General features: G+C 40.0%; 1 protein-coding gene across 1 annotated transcript; it reads right to left on the bottom strand.

Moving 5' to 3' along the window:
* Positions 1–3434: 3434 nt before the first annotated feature.
* On the bottom strand, positions 3435–15363 carry GTF2A1L (general transcription factor IIA subunit 1 like). Its single transcript, XM_072857116.1, has 9 exons — positions 15334–15363; positions 13152–13253; positions 12729–12852; positions 11077–11132; positions 9939–10032; positions 8154–8755; positions 6329–6625; positions 5480–5569; positions 3435–3542 (listed from the first exon to the last, which is right to left on the bottom strand). The coding sequence occupies exons 1-9, from the start codon at positions 15352–15354 to the stop codon at positions 3435–3437; spliced, it is 1494 nt and encodes a 497-aa protein (XP_072713217.1). The 5' UTR covers positions 15355–15363.
* Between the last annotated feature and the right edge of the window lie 8277 nt (positions 15364–23640).

Below are 23640 nucleotides of genomic sequence, written 5' to 3'. Positions count from 1 at the left end.
TTATTCAAGATTTAATTCATGCTAAAGCTTCTCATAGAAGTTACATTTTTTATTCTAGCTCATTATTTTTTGTAAACTTACCTTCTTCCTGGTGTAAAGTTTTACACAGCCATTTACTGAAGTATCTTCAATGGCCATAACTGGTATTACACACCTCTTCCCATCACATCTGCAGCAACGTGTAAGTAGTGGCAATCAAAAGCATTAATACAGTAAACTATTCAGAATAAAAATTCTGATCTGATTACTGCCCAAGTCATAGGCTACAGTAATTAGCTAACTGAACTTACATTTTAATAAGAAACATATTTTTCCAGTATAAAAATTCCTGACTCAGATATTTTTAGTTGTAAATGTCTTATTCAAAGACAGGTAAGTCTTAGACAGTGTTCATTCAAGAACACTGGAAACAAAATGTAGGGCAATTCTTCTATGCTTAGACAGAAGAAAATGGAAGTCAGTCCTACTGCAGGAGTCCAAACAGACAGTCCATAGCTCTGGACTAGGAAAACCACTGCAAGCACTCCCAAGGAATATCTGCAGCGTAGTTTGGAGGGAGCCAGATGATCTGCAGTGTTATGAATTCAGTAGCCATTTTCTCAAATATGGGAAGGGTTGAGATAGCGAGAGCTAAACCCTACTCTAATCCCTAACGCTTCTATATCTGATAGCTCAGGAAGGAACTGAATGGACCCCACATTAAGGTTCTTTCATATCAAGGTGGTGCTGGGTTAGAAAATGCAACTAAATGAAAACCCAGGGGATGCTTGATGGCATAGCAAAGCCATTTTCAGCATCCCTTTTGATGCAGGTCAGCTTTGACCAGGAGTAACGGCCAGCTATGTATACTGTCAGCAAAGCTTCAGGAGGAAAGATGGCAAACAGTCCTTTGAGATTTTAGTTGCTGATAGTATACATGATTTCTGAAAAAGCAAAAGAGGATTAAAAATATCACCAATGCCCAACACATAAAACTTACTTAAAAGTTTGGGAAGTAAGAGACCAGTGTTTAAAAAATACTTCCAATCTCAGATGTACAGTCTATATAATCAATATCATACTTGGACTGCACAGAGGTTGCAGCAAGCTGTCATAAAAATTAACTTGCAAAACTTCAAAGTATAAGAAGTGTTCAAGAATGGAATAAACAAGCAGGTGAAGCTAACAGAAGGTATGTCATAAGTATGAATTGGTAAAGCTTGAGAGGGGGTAGGGGCAGAATTCCTGCTCTAGTACTTTTATCCCACACATCTCAGCAGCCATTCGCGGAGGAACACGGTCTGAAAAGGGACAGGGAGAGAGGAGATGGGCAGTCATAAGGATGCTCAGAGCTCCGACTCTTCACCTCCACGTAGAGGGAGTCTTTAACACCATAAGCAGAACAATGCAACAGAGGAAAAAGATGCCCATCTTTAAAACTAGCTAAAAATTAGGTACTCTTTAGCCACTTCATTTTATAGTGACTAGTGAAAACAGATCCTATTCTCAGAAGCAACATCCAGAGACCACGTGGTACTTAGTGAATGGTGCATATTCAGTCGTGTCCCATGGATTCCTGTGCCGCACTACCTCTGCTTCCAGTCTTTTCTGAAGCATCACTATGCTGCCGAAGTTGCAGATGGTCCCACAGTTCATAACGGACACATTTACGGAGCATGAACACCTCAGAGCCTGCAAGAGAGCGCTGAAATCTAAAAGCATCTATCACGAGGCAACAGCTGCATTTCCTGTGCATTTATGGGTCTGAAGTGTAGCATCAGTGCAGCTACAAGTCAGCTGAATGGGGAAAAAGAAATCATAAACTGTAATATTTTAACTATCTCTGAATACACAATTCTTCACATCCCAGCAGCAGTATCTACAAAAGACAAAAGAAATGCCACATGCAGTTCAGGCCTTCTAGTTCAGTGTCCTGTCTTAGATACTGGACAGCAGCAGGTATGTCAAAAAGAGCATGCAAGAAACTCAAGAAGTAGTTAAAAACCTGCCTCCTGAAGGAAGCATCTCTATTGTTTATGCCATCAACACAAGGGTTTGTACCATTATGAACAAGGGTCGGTTTCCCCCCCCCATTTCTTCTATATATTCCTTCTCTCCAACTCTCCCCTTTATTTTCCTTTTATTCTCAAGGCCTTTGTGTCCTCCCAGGGAGTAGAGGTAATCAAAATGTCTCATGTCTTCTTCTTTCAGCAGATGTAAAGGAAGCAGCCAGGAGGGAGGGGTGCCATACCCTTATGTGTAGCACTGCCCTTCTAGCAGGATTATCCTGTTCTGAGTCAGCCTGGCTGAGGCTTTACCATTTAGTTCCAATATTGCCCTACAAGGAACAGGAGCTAGCAGGGGAAAGCTGCAGCTCTGAAGGGCTAGGGCCCAGACCTATGGGCGCAGAACTTTTCTACCTCTATTTCTAGAGGAACAAACAAAAAGGTAATGTCGAGGACTGCTGGGAATGCAGTTCTCATGGCAGGGTGAGCTACTGTCACATGCATGGCTAGTACACATTTCTCTAAGTAAAGTTTATATTTAGGGAACACAAAAACAACTCTCTGCTAGAAATGTATATGAGATGACATTTTATTATTATGCACAATTTCTATCATTCACAGCTTACTGGTCTGTAGTCCTAGAATGTAGTGGATATGTACAGAAGCAAACTTAAATGACTTTGCATTGACAGTGAAAATAAATCACATTTTAATGTTAAATCACACTATTCATTGCATCTCAGTAGACATAGAGGGTATAGAATAAACAACAATAATTCTCATATATTGAGAGCTCAAGGGTCTTCCACCCACATTTCCTGACTTACATCTAAAGTGCCTGCCTTTAAGCTGAAGCCAAAAACCCATAAACAAAGCAACAACAAAAAAGCAAAGGAGGAAGGAAAGGGGAGAGAGAAGTACACAGCTGAAACAGCCACAGGTTTCAGACCTGCACAGATGTTGCCTTTTTTTTTTAATTTTATTTTTTAAGCTCAGCAGCCTTTGAAAAGAAATAAATAGTATCACCAACAACTGTGTAGTTTTATATTTCAAGTCATACTTTAGCTCTTATTTAAAAAAAGTGGAAAGAAAACTAACAGAACTGAAATTTACTTAAATATAGCCACTTAGTATTCCAGTACTTTCCTGAATTACTAACAGATTCAACATTTTAGCCTTTAAAGCTATTCATTCCAGTGATCTTTCTTGGGTGGAAAAGTAATGAAATAATCAGAAAAGAACAGCAAAGACAGCTGAGTAGCTAACAATACAGTGTTTTAATTTGCATGTATTAACAACACAGATTTTGCGTATTTTTATCACAGTTTTGTTGTTGCATTTTGGGGTTTTTTTTTCTTTTATGGCAAAAAAATAGAAAGTCTAGTACTTTCACAGAAAGTTCATAAGGGAATAATGCCACAGTCTTAAAGTACATACTTCAGTGAGGTTTCACCACTCCGCATCTCCAATGGCTTTTGCAAAAACGTGGTCTTTACCCTCAAAGGACATCACTCCATCTTTTAAGTAGAACTTCCATTTGTTCTTACTTCGATGTATCTGATAAAAGAAATAAATCAATGCCCCTCCCCCCAAATACATACTAGACCATCCATTAAAAGAAGGCATTTTTAAGCACAACTAGGTTTACAAAACTTGTTTTTCTTTTAAAATCCTGATAGCCCAAAACATGTGAAACACTTCCACTGAACACAGCACAAATAATCAAAGGAGGCAGTAGATTTCCAGTAGATTTCAGTTGTTTATAATTAATTCCCTGCCCTCTCAAGGCAACAACCTCCTGAATCTTAGCGCACACAGCCCCCACCCCCCCCAAAAAAAAAAAAAAAGATGGCAAAAAGTAGCTGTGTGAAAGCTCAACACTGGCAGGAAAACAAGACAACAATGGAGCAATTTCATTAGTGTATCAGTCCCAAACTATACTGCACCTTAAAAACAAGTATGGCTTAACTGAAATGCAGCGGTTTTCTTTTCCCATACACATGGCAAAGCAAGCACAGGGACATTAGGATAAGGCTAAAAGCAGGAAAACTTCGCTCAAAAGCAAATACTGCCATATAAAAGAAAGAATTTGCATATTGTTTCTTTTTAAAGGCCTGCAAAACAATCTATACTGCAGAAAGTTTGTGTCTAATACTAAAAGAAGGAATTTTAAACAACTTTAGAAAATTCCTTGGATTTTTAAGCATCAGTCTATTTTCAAGTTCAGAAAGAAAAAGCAGGGAAGACCCCAAACGGGACAGTCATTTTGCCTATAGCACTCTTTTATACATAACAAGGTAATTTAATAGATAACTGTTTCCATCTACTTTCTGCTCAACCTATTATGTTCTATTAAATCTATATAGGAAAGGGGGAAGTTGTCAACATCTCCCCCTAACTTCTGTAACTGGTAATTTCTACTAACATCTGATCTTAGATTTCCTATAGACATGTCCATGCTGAACATCATAGCAGTTTTAAAAAATTTTCAACCACTTTTTCAACTCAGTACAGACAACAGTTGCTATAGATAACAATGTCTACTACCTATAGCATCTGTAACAAACTAAGTTATGAAGATTCAAAACTTTGTGTACCTTTTCAATACAATACAGACACTGTGGCTCAATTTCAGATACATTTTCGCATATATCCCTATAAGTACATTTTCCAAAATAACTAGTTTCGGAAACACTCAATCTGTTACACTTTAGTAAAGACAGTTTTCTTAGAAGCTGTTTCCTAAAACATAGACACCATTAAAGCAGGCCTAGTAGAACACACACAAAAAATTATCATTAGTCTCTTTTGAAAGAATAAACGCCAAAGCACACTCTTAAGCAAACTATAAATGTATTTTTCCATATTTGTTTCAAAATAAGATATGCACTTTGTTTTGTCAACTTTTAAACTACTGACATATAAGTGTCCAAAATCATACTAGGGTTAGAAGTTCTTAATTTGATCTCAAAGAGTTCAAAATAAGGTTGAATTTTAAACATTAAAATTAAGGACAAAATTGCCCTTAACAACTGTTTTGCTTTTCAGACACAACAGAATTCTAGTAGGAAAATCTCTCAGAAAGCACTTCAAAGACAAAAAATATAAAAGAAAGTACACCACACTCCTCTTTCTGTTACCCATTTCAAAAGTCTTACTTCATAGCTGAAAATGCATACATACATCCATGGAGCTGTTGACATTACTTAAAAGTTAAGGAAATGGGTAAGCTTTTGCAGCTTTACAAATCTTAATTTTGCAAGATTTGGTCCCCTTTCCTTTTCCTGTAATAGGCCATTATGAACCCATTGATTACTCTCATTTCAGAAAACAGCAGGTAAGTCTTCAGACTATTGTCAGCTAAACACGTAGTTTAAACACTCAATCATTACTCCATTAGATTTTCTTTAAAAGGTACTGACAGTAGACCAGACATGGATTTGCTGAAGATACTTAGAATGATTAAGGAACAAAGATAAAACTATATACTGTACCTTCTCATACTGACAAACTATCACATTGTCAGTGTCAAACAAGTCTGGAGTGTCCTGTTCACTGACATCATCACCAGAATTTAAGGGCTCCTAGAGATTAAAATTGTATTTTATACATTCTTTCAGAATAGCATTGGATATACTTGACATTAAACACATCTAGAACAATAAAGGTTACCAGTGCAAAAATCAAGACCGAGAGGCTATGACGACCATGTTGCACAAAGCTCATTTATAAGCATCTTTACATACTTACATTCTCAAAAACAAAAACACCCTAAAAAATACAGGTAAAAAAGCAAGACTGCTAACTGACAAAGCTGACCTCAGTAACTGCAATACTAATCAACTGGTATTTATTTAAAGCCCAGATGCTACAAGTTGATTCTCCTGAGAATCTCTAGGATCCAAATTTGCACATCTTTAAGAAAAGCCTTTTCCTAGGAAACATACATACTTGTATCACATTGTTCTCTTCCCTGTCTAATTTCCTGTGGTCCTTCAAAAGGAAAAGAAACCTAGATTTGTATCCTGATCTTACTTAAATAAAAAGCAGAATTCCAGTCCACTGAGCCCAGCATTTCACCACAGAACTTTAATTCCAGTAATTAAGTATTTTAAGTCATCCAATAAACAAATAACTTCTCAACATCTCTTTCATTTGTTCACACTCCTCATAATGAGCTCTCAAGTAATTTCTCAGTAGTACCTCCTATCTCAAGAGGTATGTAACTTAACTATGCATTCTCTGCATTAAACTTACCAGGTATTGTTCTGGATACAACAATTCAACAGTCAAGACAGATAAAACTATTGTAATGTGCTTCACAAGGCTTAAAAGTAAATTACCTCCTCAACTATATCTATTTGGGGCTCTTCATTATCACCACCACTGCTGCTAGACTCCGTGTTTGAAATACTGTCACATTCTTCATCATCGTCTTCCTCATCCTCATCCTCCAGAACTTTTAGATCCTCTGATTCAATAATGCCAATGGATTCATTCTCTTCCCTATCTTTTGTATGTGGTATTTCTTCCTTGGGAGAAACATCACCAGTTCCATCTAGCTGAATTATGCCTTCGATGTCACTGCAGATATCCTTCTCTGATTGTAAATTAGATTCCATCTGCTCAGTAGGTTCCATCTGACAGAGACCAGATACAGCTTGTGAATTAACACCACATAGCTTGCATTGTTCAGTACAAAGCCTGAGATTTTTGTTTAATAAAGCAACAAGATTGGGTCACTAAAATGAGAGTTTCAAGTCCTGGCCTCCTTGTAAACCCTGAGTACATTTGCAAATCTTGCTCTTATACATAACCTTAAATGGAATCCATGCCAAATATTCCTCCCTCAACAATACAGAAAGACATTCTCTCAGACTTTTCTTTAAGCACTATTGTACTCAAACAACTTCTTAAGAAAATGATGATTGAGCTGGCCTTTAGAATTTCTATTGCAAAGAAAAAAAAAAAGAAAAAATGAAACAAGCTACTCGCCCACCCCCAAAAATAGCATTTTTCATTTTTTAAATAAAACTCAAGATTAACTCATCCCTCTCTCTCAACTCAATCAAAATGCTTTGTTTAAATAAGATATAAAAAGCTGAGAGAGACAGTAAATACTTCAGTACTTCAAGTTACTGTTCATAAAAGTGCTAGAATTCCTAAACTGAGCATTCACAGGAGCATAAAAGGGCTTTAAGCTTTCAGCCATCTTTGGTTTCTCATTAAATCTTTATTGTAGCACTTAATTCACATCCACATACACTTTCTAGTTCAAGAAAATAAACCTTTGTTTTGACCTTCCATTCTTACTACAGGCAGTCTTCACCATCCTGCCATCAAAGTTCAGATGAGCAAGATAAATGACTGTAAATAGAAAGCATGTTGTCATTACTGTCATTAAATTTGCATTTAATAAATTTCCCTCGATCACATATAAGCACTACAACTCAAAGTCAGCAAGCCAGCCTGAACTTAAAACATCTGCAAATAATTTCTGGAACAAAAATTAGATGAGGTCAGGAAAGTGGTTTGTTAATTAAAATCATTCAGGTTTTCCACACAGCTCTAGCTGAATTCTAGTTTTGTTCAAGATTTTTTCCCAAGGAAATACATTTCCTTCCACCTGATTTTCACTTATCAAATCTGACTTTTCATACTTAATATGCATTCTCAATGCAAGTTAAATGCTCTTCACACATTACAAGTTAAAACTAATCCCATCTGACATTGCAAAAGCAGTTGCCCACAACTGACCAGTATCCACATGCACATTCAGTGTCAGAATGACATGGAAGTTCTCAAAGGGTCATTCATGTCTACTCAGTCACAAAAAAAAAAAACCTATTATCCCCAAAAATAGTCAATAAGTTTAAGAATACATTATATCTAGCTGTTACACTTTTAGCATTTTTTAGATTGACATTCTCTTCAGTCCTAGTATTTCAGCAATATTTGTAACAAGTTCTTAATGTAAAAATAAGCAGTTAGCTACTGCTATTCCAAACAAGCTCAAAAATGAACTTTAAAATTATAATAATTTTTATTATTATAATTTAGAGGTGCTACTTGTCACTTACTGATGTGTTTGATCACATCTCTCATGATACTTCAAACAACCATCTCCAACAGATGTATTTTCACCAGCTGAGAAACAAAATGCCTTACCTTGTCAGAGAAAGAAATGCTGTCCTGAACCTTCAGAACAGCATACTCATCCAAACTTTTGCCTGTGATAATCAGGTCAATGATATCATCAGACACCTGCTGTTGCACCGACTCCTGAGGCTCAATGTCTAACTGCCCCTCCACATCCAGCAGTACACTGCTCGAGTCGTTTGCCAAGGACTCAGCAGGAGAAAACCCTTCAGAGGATTCTGGAGTAAACACAGCTGTATAAAGATTGCTGTGCTGGGATTTTTCTGTTGCGTCTGCATGCTGATTCAACACTGCATTAGTTGCAAGTTGCTGCTGACTCACAGAAGGCTGCTGGACCAATGTAGTACTGGCAGAGCTCTCCAGGTGTTTTTTTTCCATGATATTTGGTTGAAATACCATGCTCTGTTGGACAGCAGTCTCCTGGGGTTGCAACGTTTCAGCAGCTGCCTGGGCAGAAGATGCATTCACCTGTGCAGCACTGGCAATGTTGGCTTGCAGAACTGAAGGTTGCCCAAGGGACTGAAATATCTGCTGAACAGGATGATGTAGAACACTTGCATCTCCTGGGGCCTGTGTAACCATAACAGGCACATTTACCTTATAAAGGTGCCCTACAAAGAGAAGGGTTAAAAACTGCTTCAGCAGGTTAAACTACAGATTCATCCAGGCCACTGTCCTGTTACCACTAATAACCAATAGCAAATACTCAGGCAAACTATGAGAAACAGGGTATTTACATAGCAGCACTTTCCCCAAGCACAATTTCAGCCTTTGAAAATTAAGCGTTCAGAGGCTTTTTGAGTCAGAGCTTCCATTCATCATGTTTCATACCCACTTTTGGTTTTGAATTTAAAAAAAAAAAAGGAAAATCCTGTTTTAAATCTGTTTCCATGTCATTTCAGAAACTTAAGGAACACAAGATGAAACAGTAAACTATTCCATATCTACAGGGACAGTTCACTCCTTTAAGGACATTTAGGTATCCCCTCTAAAAAAACCTCCTAGTTTAGTTAAAAAAAAAAACACAACTCCTAGTTTATCAATCCTCTCATTGTATGAAAACCATTAAAGTTATTATTATCAGTGTTAGAATTAAGATGCCAGATCTAAGTTTCCAATTTCATTTAATTATTCTTCTCCCCACACACATGCTTACACACACAGTCACTGATACCAGCCTATAGGTCTCAAAACCTTAGGAATTACACCTGAAATAGATATCTAGTGGCATTAGTTTGCAAAGAAGAACAGCTGTTTGAGGAAAGAGTCAATCTATGACTGAAATAAGCCTTCCACTCATCACACCCTAAGCAATACAAGCACATTTCTGTACACACAGTACAGGCAGTTTTATCAGCAAAAGAGCGTGAGCAAAAAGGTTAATGGATGGTTGGATTTTATTTGAATAAGAAATCAGTTTGATTCTGAAACACCAGAATGTCTTTAACTTTTCAAAACATGGAAGATTGTCCCTCATATAGGAGGAGATACCTATGTCTGGACTGACAAAGGAACATATTTGCAAGCAGTTATAAAACACAAAAATGGCATCACCTGGCAGCCCATGTTAACTATCTTGCAAGTGTACACAACTGACACACTAACTAATCAATGTAATTACTTCCCCCATGCAGCAATTACAAACACAAACTACAAAGGAAGAGGAGGATAACTAGCTCTACCCACCTACAATTTAACTTCACATTTGTTTTATCTACTGTACTCAGGACCATCTTTCAATATCCACATACAGTCAATGCACTGTAACATTTTACATCTCCTCTTTAATCTTACCAGATGCTGTCTGTAGCGTCACTCCAGCTGGTACATGTATAGGATAAGCAATACCCGAAGGGAGAGTAAGAGTTGCACCCATTCGTGATGCACCCTAGATAGACAAGAGCTTTATTAAGAAATAGTGCATACTTTATCTCCTAGGGCCCTAAATGTCACACATAACATACCCAGAAGAAACATGAATGAGGGCCTTTTTGTGATCATCTTTACTGAAGAGTTGCTTCAGACTTTCAAGATTTAGACAGATAGAGTATTCTGTATTGACAGGATAATGACGTTCCCTAAGTGTTTCCTATTTTGCAGTTATCACATTCCCTTTTTGTTAACAGAACACTTTTCTGTACCCCTTATATGTACACACCATCCAGAAAGGCATTTTTCCACTCAGAGCCACTTTTACTTAAGCTTATGTATAACTCGACACAGCATAGACTCCTTGTCTAGGCCTATGAAGTCACTTCACATTCTCTTTTTCTCCTGGAAAGCAAAGAGCTGGCTATAAGGCTCCCTTTCAAACTAGCTGTTCCGGGGAAATCCACATTTTAAATCAGGAAACTTGCATGTTACACAAACACCTTCCCAATATTATATTTCAGCTTGGCGAGCTAGTTAGCTTGAGGCTCAGGAGGCACTCAGTAAGTTCATCAAGCTCTGACAATTAATATCCCCTCCCTTCGCCAAACAAATTTTGCCATGCCTAGAGTTCAGAACCTGTCAACTTCAAAAACACTTTCTTGGGGATGATTTCTATGCCTTGCAGATAATGCTGCTCCCAACTTCACTAGTGCTAGCATTCCCCAACCATGCATTATTTTAACATGCAGTAATAATAATAAAAATAAATAAAATTACAAAATAATTAAACAAAGGCCTAGAAGAAACAACACTGAGTTTCTTCAGCTGTTAATTTTCTCTCAGCAGAACTCCTACTCCCTTGCCTACTATACCATATTGGACAGATGAAACTGTCATGAGAAATGCTACTTCTTTGGTCTCTAAATGCTGTCCTAAAGCATATATACATGGAAAATTTTTAATAGTTGCCTCCCCTTAAGCCTATTAACAACTGACAAACTTAATAATTTAGAATTCAAAATAATCAAAATGGAAATAAAATGTCACTACAGCTACATACCAGGTCTGCTGCTGTGAAATGCTGAAAACCTCTGCCAGCTGGGATGACTACAGAAGCTATTAAAAAAAAAAGAGCCACTTTACAAAAATCACTAATTTCTCGGACACAGTAGATCTTTCAGTAATTTACAGCAAGCACTGCTGAAACTAAAGCAATCTAACTTCAGTTCATACTTATTAGATCAAACAAACAAGTGAGCATATCTAGATAAGGATCTTGAATATACTTCCCTTTATGTTGCTTCAAGCTTATGCTGTACTCAGGGGGGAGGGGTTATACCCTGAATTTATAAAATTTGCATTTTGCTAAAAGCTGGTCTTGGAGATTTTTTGTTTGTTTTAAAAATATTTCCATTTAACTATTTGATCTGTTTAAGTTGCACTGTAAAAATTAAGCATGTCATTTCTATTTATTACATCAACTAGAAGGACAGATGTGCAATGCTACCATTTTAACATGACCAAGAACATACAGGTAAAATGCACTGCCTTGTCAACATGAGGAAAACGTGCAAGTATCTTTCTGCACCAGAGAAAATCCAGTGGTGCTGATGGGATTTTCAAAAGCACTCAATACTGACTTCAGTGGGAGAAGATAAGCCACAGGAAAAACTTTCACAGGCTTCAAGAAGCAAACAATTTTGGCAGCCCTAACTACTTTGAAAATCTCTAGCCATAGTACAATTCAAATCCCATTTAAAAAAACAAGAGAGTTCACTGGCTTCGACAAATAGTTTTGCCTTAGTATCACCCTTGCAAAAATTAGGAGTAACAAGGTAAAGCTCATTAAATATAAGCCTCCAATAGCAAACAAACCCAAAAGTATATTCCCTTTAATCACATGGAATAAATAAAACATCTGTCTCCAAAACCAGTCCCTTCAACTATGAAGATTGTAAAAAAACAGATGAAGAGTGCCTGCCCAACCCTGAAGTGCACTACAACACAGATTTTCATTAAATCATCTCATAGGTTTTTTGTCCTTTGTGGGGAAAGGTCCTAACGGCCTCTCACACTGGGAGAAGCCTCAGCTGAGCATTACACTCTACCATAACATTACCACAGTGGTCAGCTGGATTTAATTAAGAATAGGTCCTGATGTCAGAGTCTGTGTGAAAATCAAGTACTTCTGTGCAACAGGAATACTGCTTTTAAGAAAACTAACTGACAGACAAACAAAAAAACTCCCCCAAAGCTCCCACTCTTCTGTTTGAGCATTTTACAAGTGCGGAACCAGATTAAACTCCAACATGACAGTAGAGCTGCATGGCACCAATATGCCATATAACCTCAGCACACATCATGCCGTACATTAAAAGGGGAAGTGAAAGCTTAACCCTACTGGTAAATTTGCAATTGAAGGGCTACATTTCTGGACTACAGGGAAGAAGGCTGAAATTCTCTTCAGGTTTTGCTACTGGAAATAAGCAGCAGATCAAGAGCATGTAGACATAACTGCATTAGTTTATCAAAGTTTAATTCGTCATTTATTGGTGAAATTCTGCTTTCAAATAATTACTGTTCCGCGTCATGCTAGATATATACATAAGCATCACAAACCAAGATTACTGCAGCACCTTCAAGTCTTCCAAAAAGCTCTTGAATCCCTGAGCTATTCTTAAATTGCATCTGTTGTGTTCAACAACATCTGACCTGCTGAAGCCTGCAGAACGCGGTGAAAATTGTGCGGCAACTGCAGGGTAAACTGTGGAGTATGGTGGCTATGTCTGAAGAAGCCTTCTGTTGCTTTAGACTGCATCACCTTGGTTTCCCAAAGCTGCAGAAAGATTATTAAGGTCAACAGATATCAGTTTTAAAAATAAACCACATCTAAAATGACAATCAGGTATTCCTAGTTTTTCCAAGAGTAAAGTGACTGATTCTATCCAATGAACATGATAACAATCACTACTGAATTTTGACTTCCAGCAGCCCACTATATCATTCGCAGGATGTCTGTAACTCTACGTTAGGGCAAAAGTTTGCATGTTTTGGAGGGCAAAGAAACAGACAGGTACATCATCTCAAAAGAAAAAAAATACACAACTTCTATTAATGCAGGGGAACGCAACAAACCTGCTTCAAGTCTTTTAGAACTTGTTCCTCTAAACCCTCTTCTGCAAAGAGTTCCCGCACACCTTCAACAACATCTTCGATAACGGACTTGTATAGTTTAGGCTACATAAAAAAACCCAAAATATTTTCAAGTTAAGAAGAACATTAAGTCATTTGAAATGATAGCACAAAGTCTAATCTCACTGCATAAACTACTGTAACAAACTGAACAGCATGAAGATATCAGTGTAATAAACTGAATATTCTGTCACGTGCAAAGGTCCGCAAGTCCACTCATTCTTTTAAATCTGACATCCCTGGGAATGGACATCCCTGGAAAAATGATGGATTTGAGCCTCAAATTATTGGTTTCTACGAGCTACAGAAATGCTTAAGAAAATCCTAGAGACATTCCAAAAACAATTGCTGTGCTGAAATTTTCAAACAAGCATGTCTAAAATGTCAGTTTAAAACTGACATTTACCACTTAGTATTATTCTAGTGTTATTGCCCCTAACTTAAAGACCAACCAACAATACAAGCTACTAAAAATGAGATGTGCCAATTCTATTGGAAGCATAATATAAGTAATCTGCAAGAAATAACAGAGATTTTTTTTCTCTCCTTTGTGGTAATAGTCTGATGCTGTATAGTAGTTTAGCTATGGAAATTTTAACACTACAGTTATCAATGCATATTATTCATCTTATATTACAATAGGACTCCAACACAACATTTTATTTCTTCTTCTGTCCATGTCAGTGATTAAATGCTAATCCTACCGTCAGACCTGGACAACAGATACATAAGCTTCAAGATGCATCCATTCAGATGCAGATGTAAGGTAATAAGCTTTTAGCAATTTAAAGTTTATTAATCTTGACTATCACCACAACCAGAATAGCCTACACAAGGTGAAAGATGAAGTTGAGATTTTTAGGAAACCTTAGAAGTTAAGTTCCAGGATATTAATTTACATTTTTCTAACTTAACATCAAATTAATTATTTTACTGCTCTAAAGTTGTTCAAAGCTGCAGAAAATAAACAAATTTTTAAAAACCCTAGAAGTTATTAAGAAGTAACAAATTACACTTTTTGCAAAAAGCTATCAGCACAACATAGCACTACTTTAAAATAACCATACTTATGTATGATTTCTTATGGGAGGTTAGAGATCTCCAAGAATTCCCCCAGAACATTTCAGGATACTAGGAAGATGAGAAGAAAAAAAAAAAATTTACTCTCGTACCACTATGCTAAAAGATGTTGTCTAGCCCATATGTCAAATGCTTTGCCTTCATTGTTAAGCCAGAAGAGAAAATGAATTTAAATCTTTCAGTGGGCCTATTCCTCTCCCCAGGATTGCCAAGCTACATTGCATTAAGTAGAGTTTTACAACAAGTACAAATATTTATTATGCTATGTAAAAACTGTACATAGCAACTGTAAAATTCAAGCACTACATGCCTCCAAATTAGAGAAAAACGGTTACAGTGCAGACATTACTGTACTGCAGTTTTATCCCTTTGCACCCAGGCACTCCTTTGCCAGAACCAGCCCATCCGTATCAGGGACACCCAGCGCCATGAACGAAGAAACTCCGGGTTTTTTTCGTATGCAGTGGGGCGGGAGGGAGGGACTGATCAACACCCCATTCCAGCAAAACCAAAAGCACGTTTTGAAGTGAAGCCTCCGGGGCTCCCCTGGGATTACTGTCATCTGAAGGACCATCTGAAGTCCCACGTAAGGAGAGGCAGCAGCAGATGAAACCCAGAGGGGAGTGAAAGCCGCCGCTTTCCTCCCTGGCACCGCTAAGCTTGCACAGCCTCCCTCCGCACCCTGCAGCTACCCAGTGGCTCACCCCAATTCCTGCCACGATGCTTTTGCCCACAAAACGCTTTTTTTTTTTAAACACCCCCCCAAAAAAATAATGACTTTCGAAGTCACCCCCGGGCTTCCCGCGCCAGGGAACGGCCGGCGGCTGCCCGGGATCCTCCCGGGGACTCCGCGGGGCGGCACCGCCTCCCGCCGGGCCGGAGGAGGGGGAGGCGATTTCCCCAGCCCTCGCCCGGCCCCATGCCCTCCCTCCCGCGTGGAGGGGCAGCCAGACCCCGCCAAGCCGCTCGCAGCCCCCAAGCCCGGCTGCGGGCCGCGGGGTCGGGACCGGACCGGACCCGACCCGGCCTCGCCACCGCCCCTCACCACGGGGTTAGCGTGAGCCATGGCGGCGGCCGCCACTAGCCCGCCCTCCCGCCTTAAGGCGCCGTTGCCATGGCGACGCGGCCTGCCCGCCGCCGGCCCCGCCCGGGCCCTAGGCCGCCTTCCTCTGGTGGGCGCCCTGATCTCTTCCCGTCCCTGCAACGCGCCAGGCAGCCGGGGCCGCCAAGGGGCCCGGTTTGCGGTTCGGAGCCTGAGCTCTAGCCTGAAACTTCAGCTTGTGAGCACGGGGGAAAGGAGGCTTTGTCTGGAGAACCGCAGTTGCCCCGTAGTGCGAAAATATACCTAGGAAAGCTGCTGGAAAAGCGTATTATTTTGCTCTAGTAAACTCTGAAGTCATTACTGCCTCATAAACAGGGAGATAGCTGAAGCTACCCGTTAAGTAGCAGCAATCTGGTACAACTACTCAAATTATTGCTTACATTTGCAGCAATCTGTTCATATGTTAATACAGAGATTTACCAATTTAGCAGTTACTCATCTGGAAAAATGTTCATTAATCTCATATATGTAGCAGAATATATACTTTCATCTTTATACACCTTCTGTCCATACATGGATTGGCGTTACTCTGATGATCCTGAGAACCTAGAAACACCATCTTCTCTTTTTCCTTTCCTTTCTTTTTCCTTTCTTTTTCCATTTTAGGTAGCTGTGTAGTTACAGTGCTATTTGGCTTGTGAAGAGGAGACTCACCCGTTAAGCTTTAATTTTTAAGGCTGACTTACACATCCTGAAAAATGAAAAGATTTTAATGAAAATACTGACAGACCCTTAATTATATAGCTAGACTAACACCTACAACAGAAAAAAGAAGCAACATCCACAATAATATTGTAAGTTGCATTTTCACAAGTAAGACAAATGCAATTTGCTATTGAAGTAATTTTGCTCTGCAACAAAATATGGTTTATGACACTGTCTGGGTCTTGAATTAAACATCAGTTGCATATTCAGCTGTTCTGTATGCCCTGCATCATCAGGAGGAAAAGGCGAGCCGTGTTGCTTTGCTTATAGAATAATTTAAATAATGAAATGACTTTTTTTTAAAGCACAGTGCTCATTTGAAACTGTCTGGCATAGTGCATACCCAGAGCATCATTATTCTTCTCCCGTCTGGTTAGTTCTGTCGTGTTAGCAGAGATAGCAGGAAGAAGTTGCAGCCTTTAGGATCTCACTGGGCCCTGAAGGTTGCAGATGGAGATCCTGCGGCTGGCTGCGACTTACTCATGAGACGGATAAACCTGGTGCAGAGCCATCTATCTGCCAGCACGCTGTACAGCAGCTTTAGAAAGGTGGAAGTGCAGAAGGATTTATAAATGAGTTCCCTGCTTTCTACCAGCCTTTGTTTACCTAGGGATTACAAAGTGCCTTGAAATTGGAACAATTTCTATGCCTAACTTCAAAAAGAAAGAGAGGTTGGGGAGCTTGATACCAAAGGACTCCTCAGCTGTCTCAGATAGTGGTCAGGTTACTTTGGCTATGTCCACATGAAAATTTGCACACCAAAGCAAATGATCTGTACCTGCACTTCAGGTTGACAGTGTGTCTCTGTATTTGCGTATACCTAGCACATCCCACCAGCACAAGGCACTGTGGGCATACTCCGTGTGCTGTAAATTAAACCCTTTGTATTGCCAGGGAATACCAAAGCTCCGCCACCAAGGTCAACGTGTCAGCTCCCTTCATGCAAGGCACAGCAGACTAAGCCTACTGATGGTACACAGCTATTGCTGGGGAGAAAGTGAAAACTGGGAATGGGAATACAACTTTCCAAGCTGCACAGGGAGGTTGCAGCAGGCGCTTCCTGCTAACCAGGGCACTTACACTTTCACCTGAAGTCTTTTACAAATCCCTAGAGAAGGTGTCTTTTCATCCAAGCACTGCGAGCAGTGTGTCCCCTAAACAGCACGAGAAAGCCTGGTATACACTGAAAAAATTAAATCATCTCTGAGCAAGAAAAAAATATAAAAATACCTGTGAATAGCATTACTCATACTGACTGGCTAGCTTTGATATTGGTGATCTTAACCTAGTATCAGTGTCCTGCAGTATAAAGTACAACCCTGTAGTGATTTTTATGCTTATGGATTTTGTTAACATTTAACCCCACTTTTAAGAGAAGAAACTGAGGCACAGACACACCAAATATCTTGCCCAAGCTCACAAATGGCAGTCGGGAACAGCATTCAGGTTTCATCAGTCTTGGTTCAGCTTCCATCCAGCTCTCCCCGTTGCAGTCTCTTTAACAGCTCACAAGAGTTTTAGAAGTCAGGCTATGGAAAAGATTAGCATGCTGTTCAAACGCTCCTGATTTTTCAGGGTTTTGTCAGCATTTGGGATAGTGCTGCTTAAGGGCACCTCAAACATTCGTTTACTGGACAGGTTTTAATTTGTAATTATTTATAGTCCTCTTGGTACATGATGTCTAGAAAAGATTTATTTTTGGATGATGAACCTTTATTAATCATTTAAAAAAAAATTACCATTTTCGAATGCCTTCCCTCTAGAAACGGAGAGCCCTCAGCAAATTCAGATGCTTGGTAATGAATGCCCTCTTCTGTTTAAACCCAGCATTGCTGCTGTAGAGGAACACAGCTAGTCAACCACAGGACTGCAGAATTCTTTCTCAAGCCATATTTTATAAATACCATCTTGCCCTTCTTTCCAAGTGAAAGTAATTATTCTTAGGAGGAACAGGTTGCAGAATCTGGGCAGTCCTCATGGAGATTCCTTGACACTGGCAGAAGTGTAATTTCATTTTAAAGATATTCTCTAGCATGCTCCCTTTGTTTTCAGCTGTTGCAGCATAGATACACAGCACTCTAGTCTCATAACCAATTTTACTAACAGCATGATTTTGTTATAAGTTCCACCATTTCTGTCGGAGTTCTGAGACAGATAACACTGGGACCTGTGATTTGTTCCTCTCTCATTTATCGTGCAAGACTCCTGTTTCTTCAAGGGCCTCTCCTTTTTTACCTGATTTAAACTACTTTATCAGAGGAACCATAGAAAGAGCTGTCCCTTAATTCAATTTATTGACAAATTTTCAGGACATTGGGCGGCATAAGAAGGGACCTGTACAAACTGCTGTATAAAAATGGCAGTCCTGATGGACTGAATACACTGAATAGTACTGTGTATCTCAGCTCCTTGATAAGCGCAGAGACTTCTGTAGTACGAGTAAGCCTAATTAAGGTTGGAATAAGCCTTGCCTCTCCTAAATACTCACCCTGATACGTATGCCTTATGTGGAGAGAAAGCCTCAAAGGGAAATAGCAGCCACCAGCCACTTCACTGTCCTTATTCTTGTCCCTGCTTTCTACCATGCTCCTGCTGGTGCCCAGCCCAGCGCTCAGCTCCTGTTCCCTCATCTCCTTTGCTGTCTGCCCTGTTTCCCTGGGTATGACGTACAGATGTTTATAGCACTCTCTTTCCCCAGAGAGACCCCAACCTCCCGCCCTGTGTCCCCAAGAAAAGCCCCAGTCCAGCTCCCTCCTCTTTTGTCTACTGCCTTTGCCTTCATCGCTCTCTAAGCCCCTTCCCTGCCATCTGTTTTACACCCCTTCATCAGTGGGTGAAATCCCACCCCCTCCTCGCCTGTCCGTAATTGCCACTTACCTGCTGCTGGGCTCCCTGGCTCCCGTGGAGAGGGACTAGCTACAGGGGCGTGCAGAACCACGCAGAAGCAGGGTGCAGCGGGAGGGTAAATGCCAGAAACATCATTCCTCCTTAGTTGAATTAGCTGCTGGAAGTTCATAGTCGAGCAGACGATTGCCGAAGTCCAGCAGTTTTAGTGCGAAGTTAAATAAGAGCAGAGCAGCATGTTTTGGTCAAGGCCAATTTGCTCTGTCTAACTGTGCATTTGGTAATTTGGAGAGGAGTAAAGCTGAGCAACCACAGTAGCCCCTTTCACCAGCAGTGGGTTTCGCAGCACCAACCATACTGCTAAAACCATCCGGCAAGTGACTTTGAGAGACAGGCTGAAGCATCGCTTAGCAGTCAGGTTCTCCTTTTTACTGCTTAACTGATACCAGTTTAACTCTACTAGCGAATGACTCGGATGCATGGAGACTAACCTGCATTGCCATATTGGGTCTTGGAAGCATTTATGTGAGGACCCCAATATTTGCGCAAGGTCATCTTCCTTAGCTCCCCTTTCAGAGCAAACATGGTTGGGCTCCCACTATCCTAATACTTGACGGTACACACCTTTTCGCTCTTTTTTTTTTTTTCCCCAACTCTACTTTTGAGTAGATCTACTCCATAACCTTTTTGACAATATTAACCACACAATTAGCAGCAAAAATATTCAGTAACTTGTTCCCATGGCTCTGTGGAAACAGTTTCAATTAGCATGCTGTGGCTTGACACGAAGGGAACTAAAACAGCCTTTCACCTTTTCTCTCCAGGCAGTGGATGGCTCCCTCCATTTCAGATGAACCGTCATCTAAATCCTGGTGCCAGTACTTATATTTAGACAGTAAAATCTACTCAACATTACAGATGACTTGACAGACGAAGGTCCCTCCCTAGAGAGCGGTCCAACAAGGTAGCAGTAGCTAGTAGCTACTTATCTGCTAGCTAGTAGCTAGTAGATACATCTGGGTATCATCAGCACAATACCTACGTTCTTGCTTTAAATCCTCCCTGTTCCCCTGCTGGGTTTTATTTGATATTTTCATTGCATCTCCTATAGCATGACTGTGTCATTAGTCCTTTACATGAGCAAGATCTTCCTGCCTAGGAAGATAGGCTACCATTACTGACAGCTGTACCGATGTGACGCAGGGATCCTCAAGACAGACTGAGCGAATTCTTCTGCTTGGCGCGTAATGGCAGCACGTACTATATGAAAGCAGGGCCAGCTGCACGGCCTGGTGCTGCCCTGAGCTGTGGCACACCACAAGCAGGCACCAGCTTGGCTTGTTCGGGTAGGGCACCTCTCACTGTGTCCCATCAGTCTCACAGCCACCTTGCTGTGTCTCTGGTGGCTCTGCCTGCGTTCCCCCTTCTTCAGCTGCTCCCAACTCCTCCTCCTCCCCACGCAAGGAGAGCATTCAGTTCATTCCCTCCCCCGCAGCTACTCGCAACTTTGTTCTCAATACCTTCCCTTGAAGGCACTTCTCTGCATGGGTTGCTCACCGCTTTTCTATTTCAGTCCCTTTTATAGGTAAACTTTTCCCCTTGACGTAGAGAGGCAGCAGTTCTCTTTAGCCCTTGCAAACAAGCTCTGCCCACTGCCCTTTCCTTCTGCCAACTCCCTGCTCACTCCCTGCCTCCTCCCTCTTACCTCCCCCACCGGTCACTCATCCTGGGTCTCTTCCGCTCCTAGCACATCCCCACTTCTGATTTTTTCCCCTCGGACTTTTATTGTTGCATATGGAAATGGAAGTGAAAGTTATTCTATATTAAACTGAAAAGGCAATCACAATGCAATGTAATGCTAGACTGTACCTACCCACAACCAGAAATACCTAATCACACTGGGTTTTGTGGGATGGCAAAGCAGAATTTGAGCCGATGCTTTTTCTTTTATTTCTATCAGTGAGGCTTCAGCAGGGAGCGTGAACATCACTTACAACATGTTATGATTGTTATTGTAAAAAATTACAGGTTGTTTTTACTAAGGAAAGAACAGGGCTATAAAACAGCACATACTAGGCATAGCACATACAAGGAAACTGTCCCAAAAATAAATGTTTTCGTATTTTTACTTGTGTTCTAGCAATTTACCATCCCACTTTTTCATGTACCTGAATCATATTGTTCACTGATACTTTTAAACATTGCAAACTGTTTAAGCTCTGGAAGGGCACTATACTTCTGGTAGATACCTGCTTTCCATTTGCAGGTGCTCACTGAAGGACAGAACATCAATGAAGTGAAAATGGATGTTAACTCTGTTTCCCAGAATAGCCGACTGGCTTGCTACAGACACAGCAGCATAGGACAAGTGGCATGGTGATTTTATACTTTAAGCCCATTCTTTGAATGCCACCCCACAAACCTCTGCCTTATTCCCATATTTCCCCACAAACCTCTGCCATATTCCCAATAGAGGTTTCACTATTTCCCTCATAACAGCTCAAGAACAAACTTTGAAATTTGTGAAAGTCTTAAATAATTGTCGCTACATTATATTCAAATATCCCAGAGAGATCGGAGGAAGTACTCGATAGGAAAAAATATGGTATTCTTTGGCTTACTATTGTTATGCAAATAACGCAGGAAAAGGGCCTGCCATAAATGATCATTAATGGAACATAGTGCATCATTCAGCTTTCTGCAACTAGCTTTATCTAAGACGAGGAGTGATGTCCCCCACTCACACACAGAGTAGAACTGCTCTTTCTAATAAACTGCAATACTCGATGATACAAGATCAACCAGTTAATTATAGTAAACGTAAAACAAGCTTGATAAATTTCTAGTGAGGGGACAAGAAACTGCTAGTTTGAAATACAACTTTATTTTTTTAATCAATATGCAATCTACAAAACGTTATTACAAGATTATCAGCATGATCTGTTTATACTTACACTGACAAAAGGCCCAAATAAAATTCTATTTTCCATTAAGAATAACAGCACTGCTTCAGAGTTATCAAAATTATAGCTAAGAACTACTAACTGCAGCAGTTAGTTACTGTGTTTTGTCAACAAAGAGACAAATAAATGTAAAACAGAGGTGTGGACACCAGAACTGCAGCTAAGAAGTCCATCAAGTAAAATAAATGCAACTAAAAGCCACATGTGAAAACACATTTTCAGATGTGAAGTACTTTTGGACAATTAATAAGGAATCTGGAGGAAAAAAAGCAAGGAGCATAAGGATGACAGCAGCTTGGCATCATGTTCAATGGAGTGCACCATCATCCTCATTTCTCGAGAGCTGCTACACAGGGGCAGCCGGACCATCATTCCCAATCACTGCAAAGCTTCAGCTTTGACACCCAATAACACCTCTTTTCCTCTCTTTCGTGCTCTTTTCTGGTTGGAATAAGCAAGCATTGCAGGTTGCTTACTTCCTAGCATCAAGAATTTTGTACAGTGTTTTTTTTTCTGCCCATTACCACTATTCCTTTCTTCTTTTTTTTGCCTCTCCTTTATTCTTAGAGACTTTGATGCAGATCCCATTTTGTCAGTTAAAAGACTTCCATTGATTTCAATGGGTGTTTGAATCCAAAATTACATCAAGTACCATTTACCTACAGTAATACAATTAGTATGAGAAAGATGAATGCAAAGATAAAGTTTGTGAGTTTCAGCAAATACAACACTTTGTAAATAATGCAAACACACTATAAAAATAGCTGTTCTCATTGATTTCTGTTTAAAATATAAAATATCCCAAACCCTGCTGGTCCTTTGTGAAGGAAACACAGATAATATCTAAATACTGCCCTGTAGTAAATGTTAGCCAAGTGTCAGCATCTTAAGTGACCCACACAGTTGGAAGCATTTCAGGGACTGCAGGCGCTAGCTGTGGGCAAGCAGAGATCAGATACGTGTGAAACCTGGTTCCTCGCACAATGCCAGTGCACCTCATGGGTTATTTAAAGCTCCAGTCCTTCTGCTAGCTGGACACTGAGCATCACAACAGCTTATAGCAAGTGTTCCTTGCCTCCATTCCCCTCCCAAAATACAGTTAGACTACTTATAGCCCAGATTTCTAAAGAAACAAAACCAGTATGCTTACTCGCTATCGCCTGCTGTAACCTTCACAGAAAATGTTAGCAAATGAGTCTCAAACATTGAGAATATTTGTTCAGTAGGTTATACTCAAAGGACATCAGGCAATGCAGAAGAAATGTTAGAAAGGGGAAGCCAGGGTATTTCTGCTTTGGCATGTTGCAATAGAATAGGAAGTTAGAATTTGATGGGTGGAAAAAGAAAGTCAGACAACCCAAACTTTCTTTCATTAAACTGCAGCCTATTTTTAAATATTCTGACAGCAAGGCATACAAACATCCGTTTGAGACTGAACAGGGTAATTATTCAGCCTTAGGCTGCACTAATTGTCAGGTTTAAACTGAAAGCCATGCATTAAACAGAGTAACTTTCTTTCAGTGTGGCAATATTTCTGTGGAATTAATTCCCTGTGATCCTGATCCCATTCCGATTTAAGTTAATGGCGAGTCTTGCAGGCCTCAGATGGAAATCCAACAGTCTGCAACACAAATAAAGCTGTAGCTTGACCTTTTTATGTTAACAAGTTCAGTAAGGCTGAATGATCATTTGCACGGTACCAGCTACAATACAGACTCACTAGCAGGAAAGATGACTT

This window comes from Ciconia boyciana, chromosome 3 (assembly GCF_034638445.1).
Source record: "Ciconia boyciana chromosome 3, ASM3463844v1, whole genome shotgun sequence".
NCBI classification, from domain to species: Eukaryota; Metazoa; Chordata; class Aves; order Ciconiiformes; family Ciconiidae; genus Ciconia; species Ciconia boyciana.
Note: the sequence above shows the minus strand (reverse complement) of the source record. Positions and strands in the feature narration are given on the sequence as shown.

Coding starts and splice junctions, on each gene's coding strand:
- GTF2A1L (XM_072857116.1), bottom strand. CDS start 15,354: ATGGCTCACGCTAACCCCGTG. Junction 13,254..15,333: donor TGGCTCACGCTAACCCCGTG/GTGAGGGGCGGT, acceptor TTTTTTATGTAG/CCTAAACTATACAAGTCCGT. Junction 11,133..12,728: donor CGTTCTGCAGGCTTCAGCAG/GTCAGATGTTGT, acceptor TTTTTTTAATAG/CTTCTGTAGTCATCCCAGCT.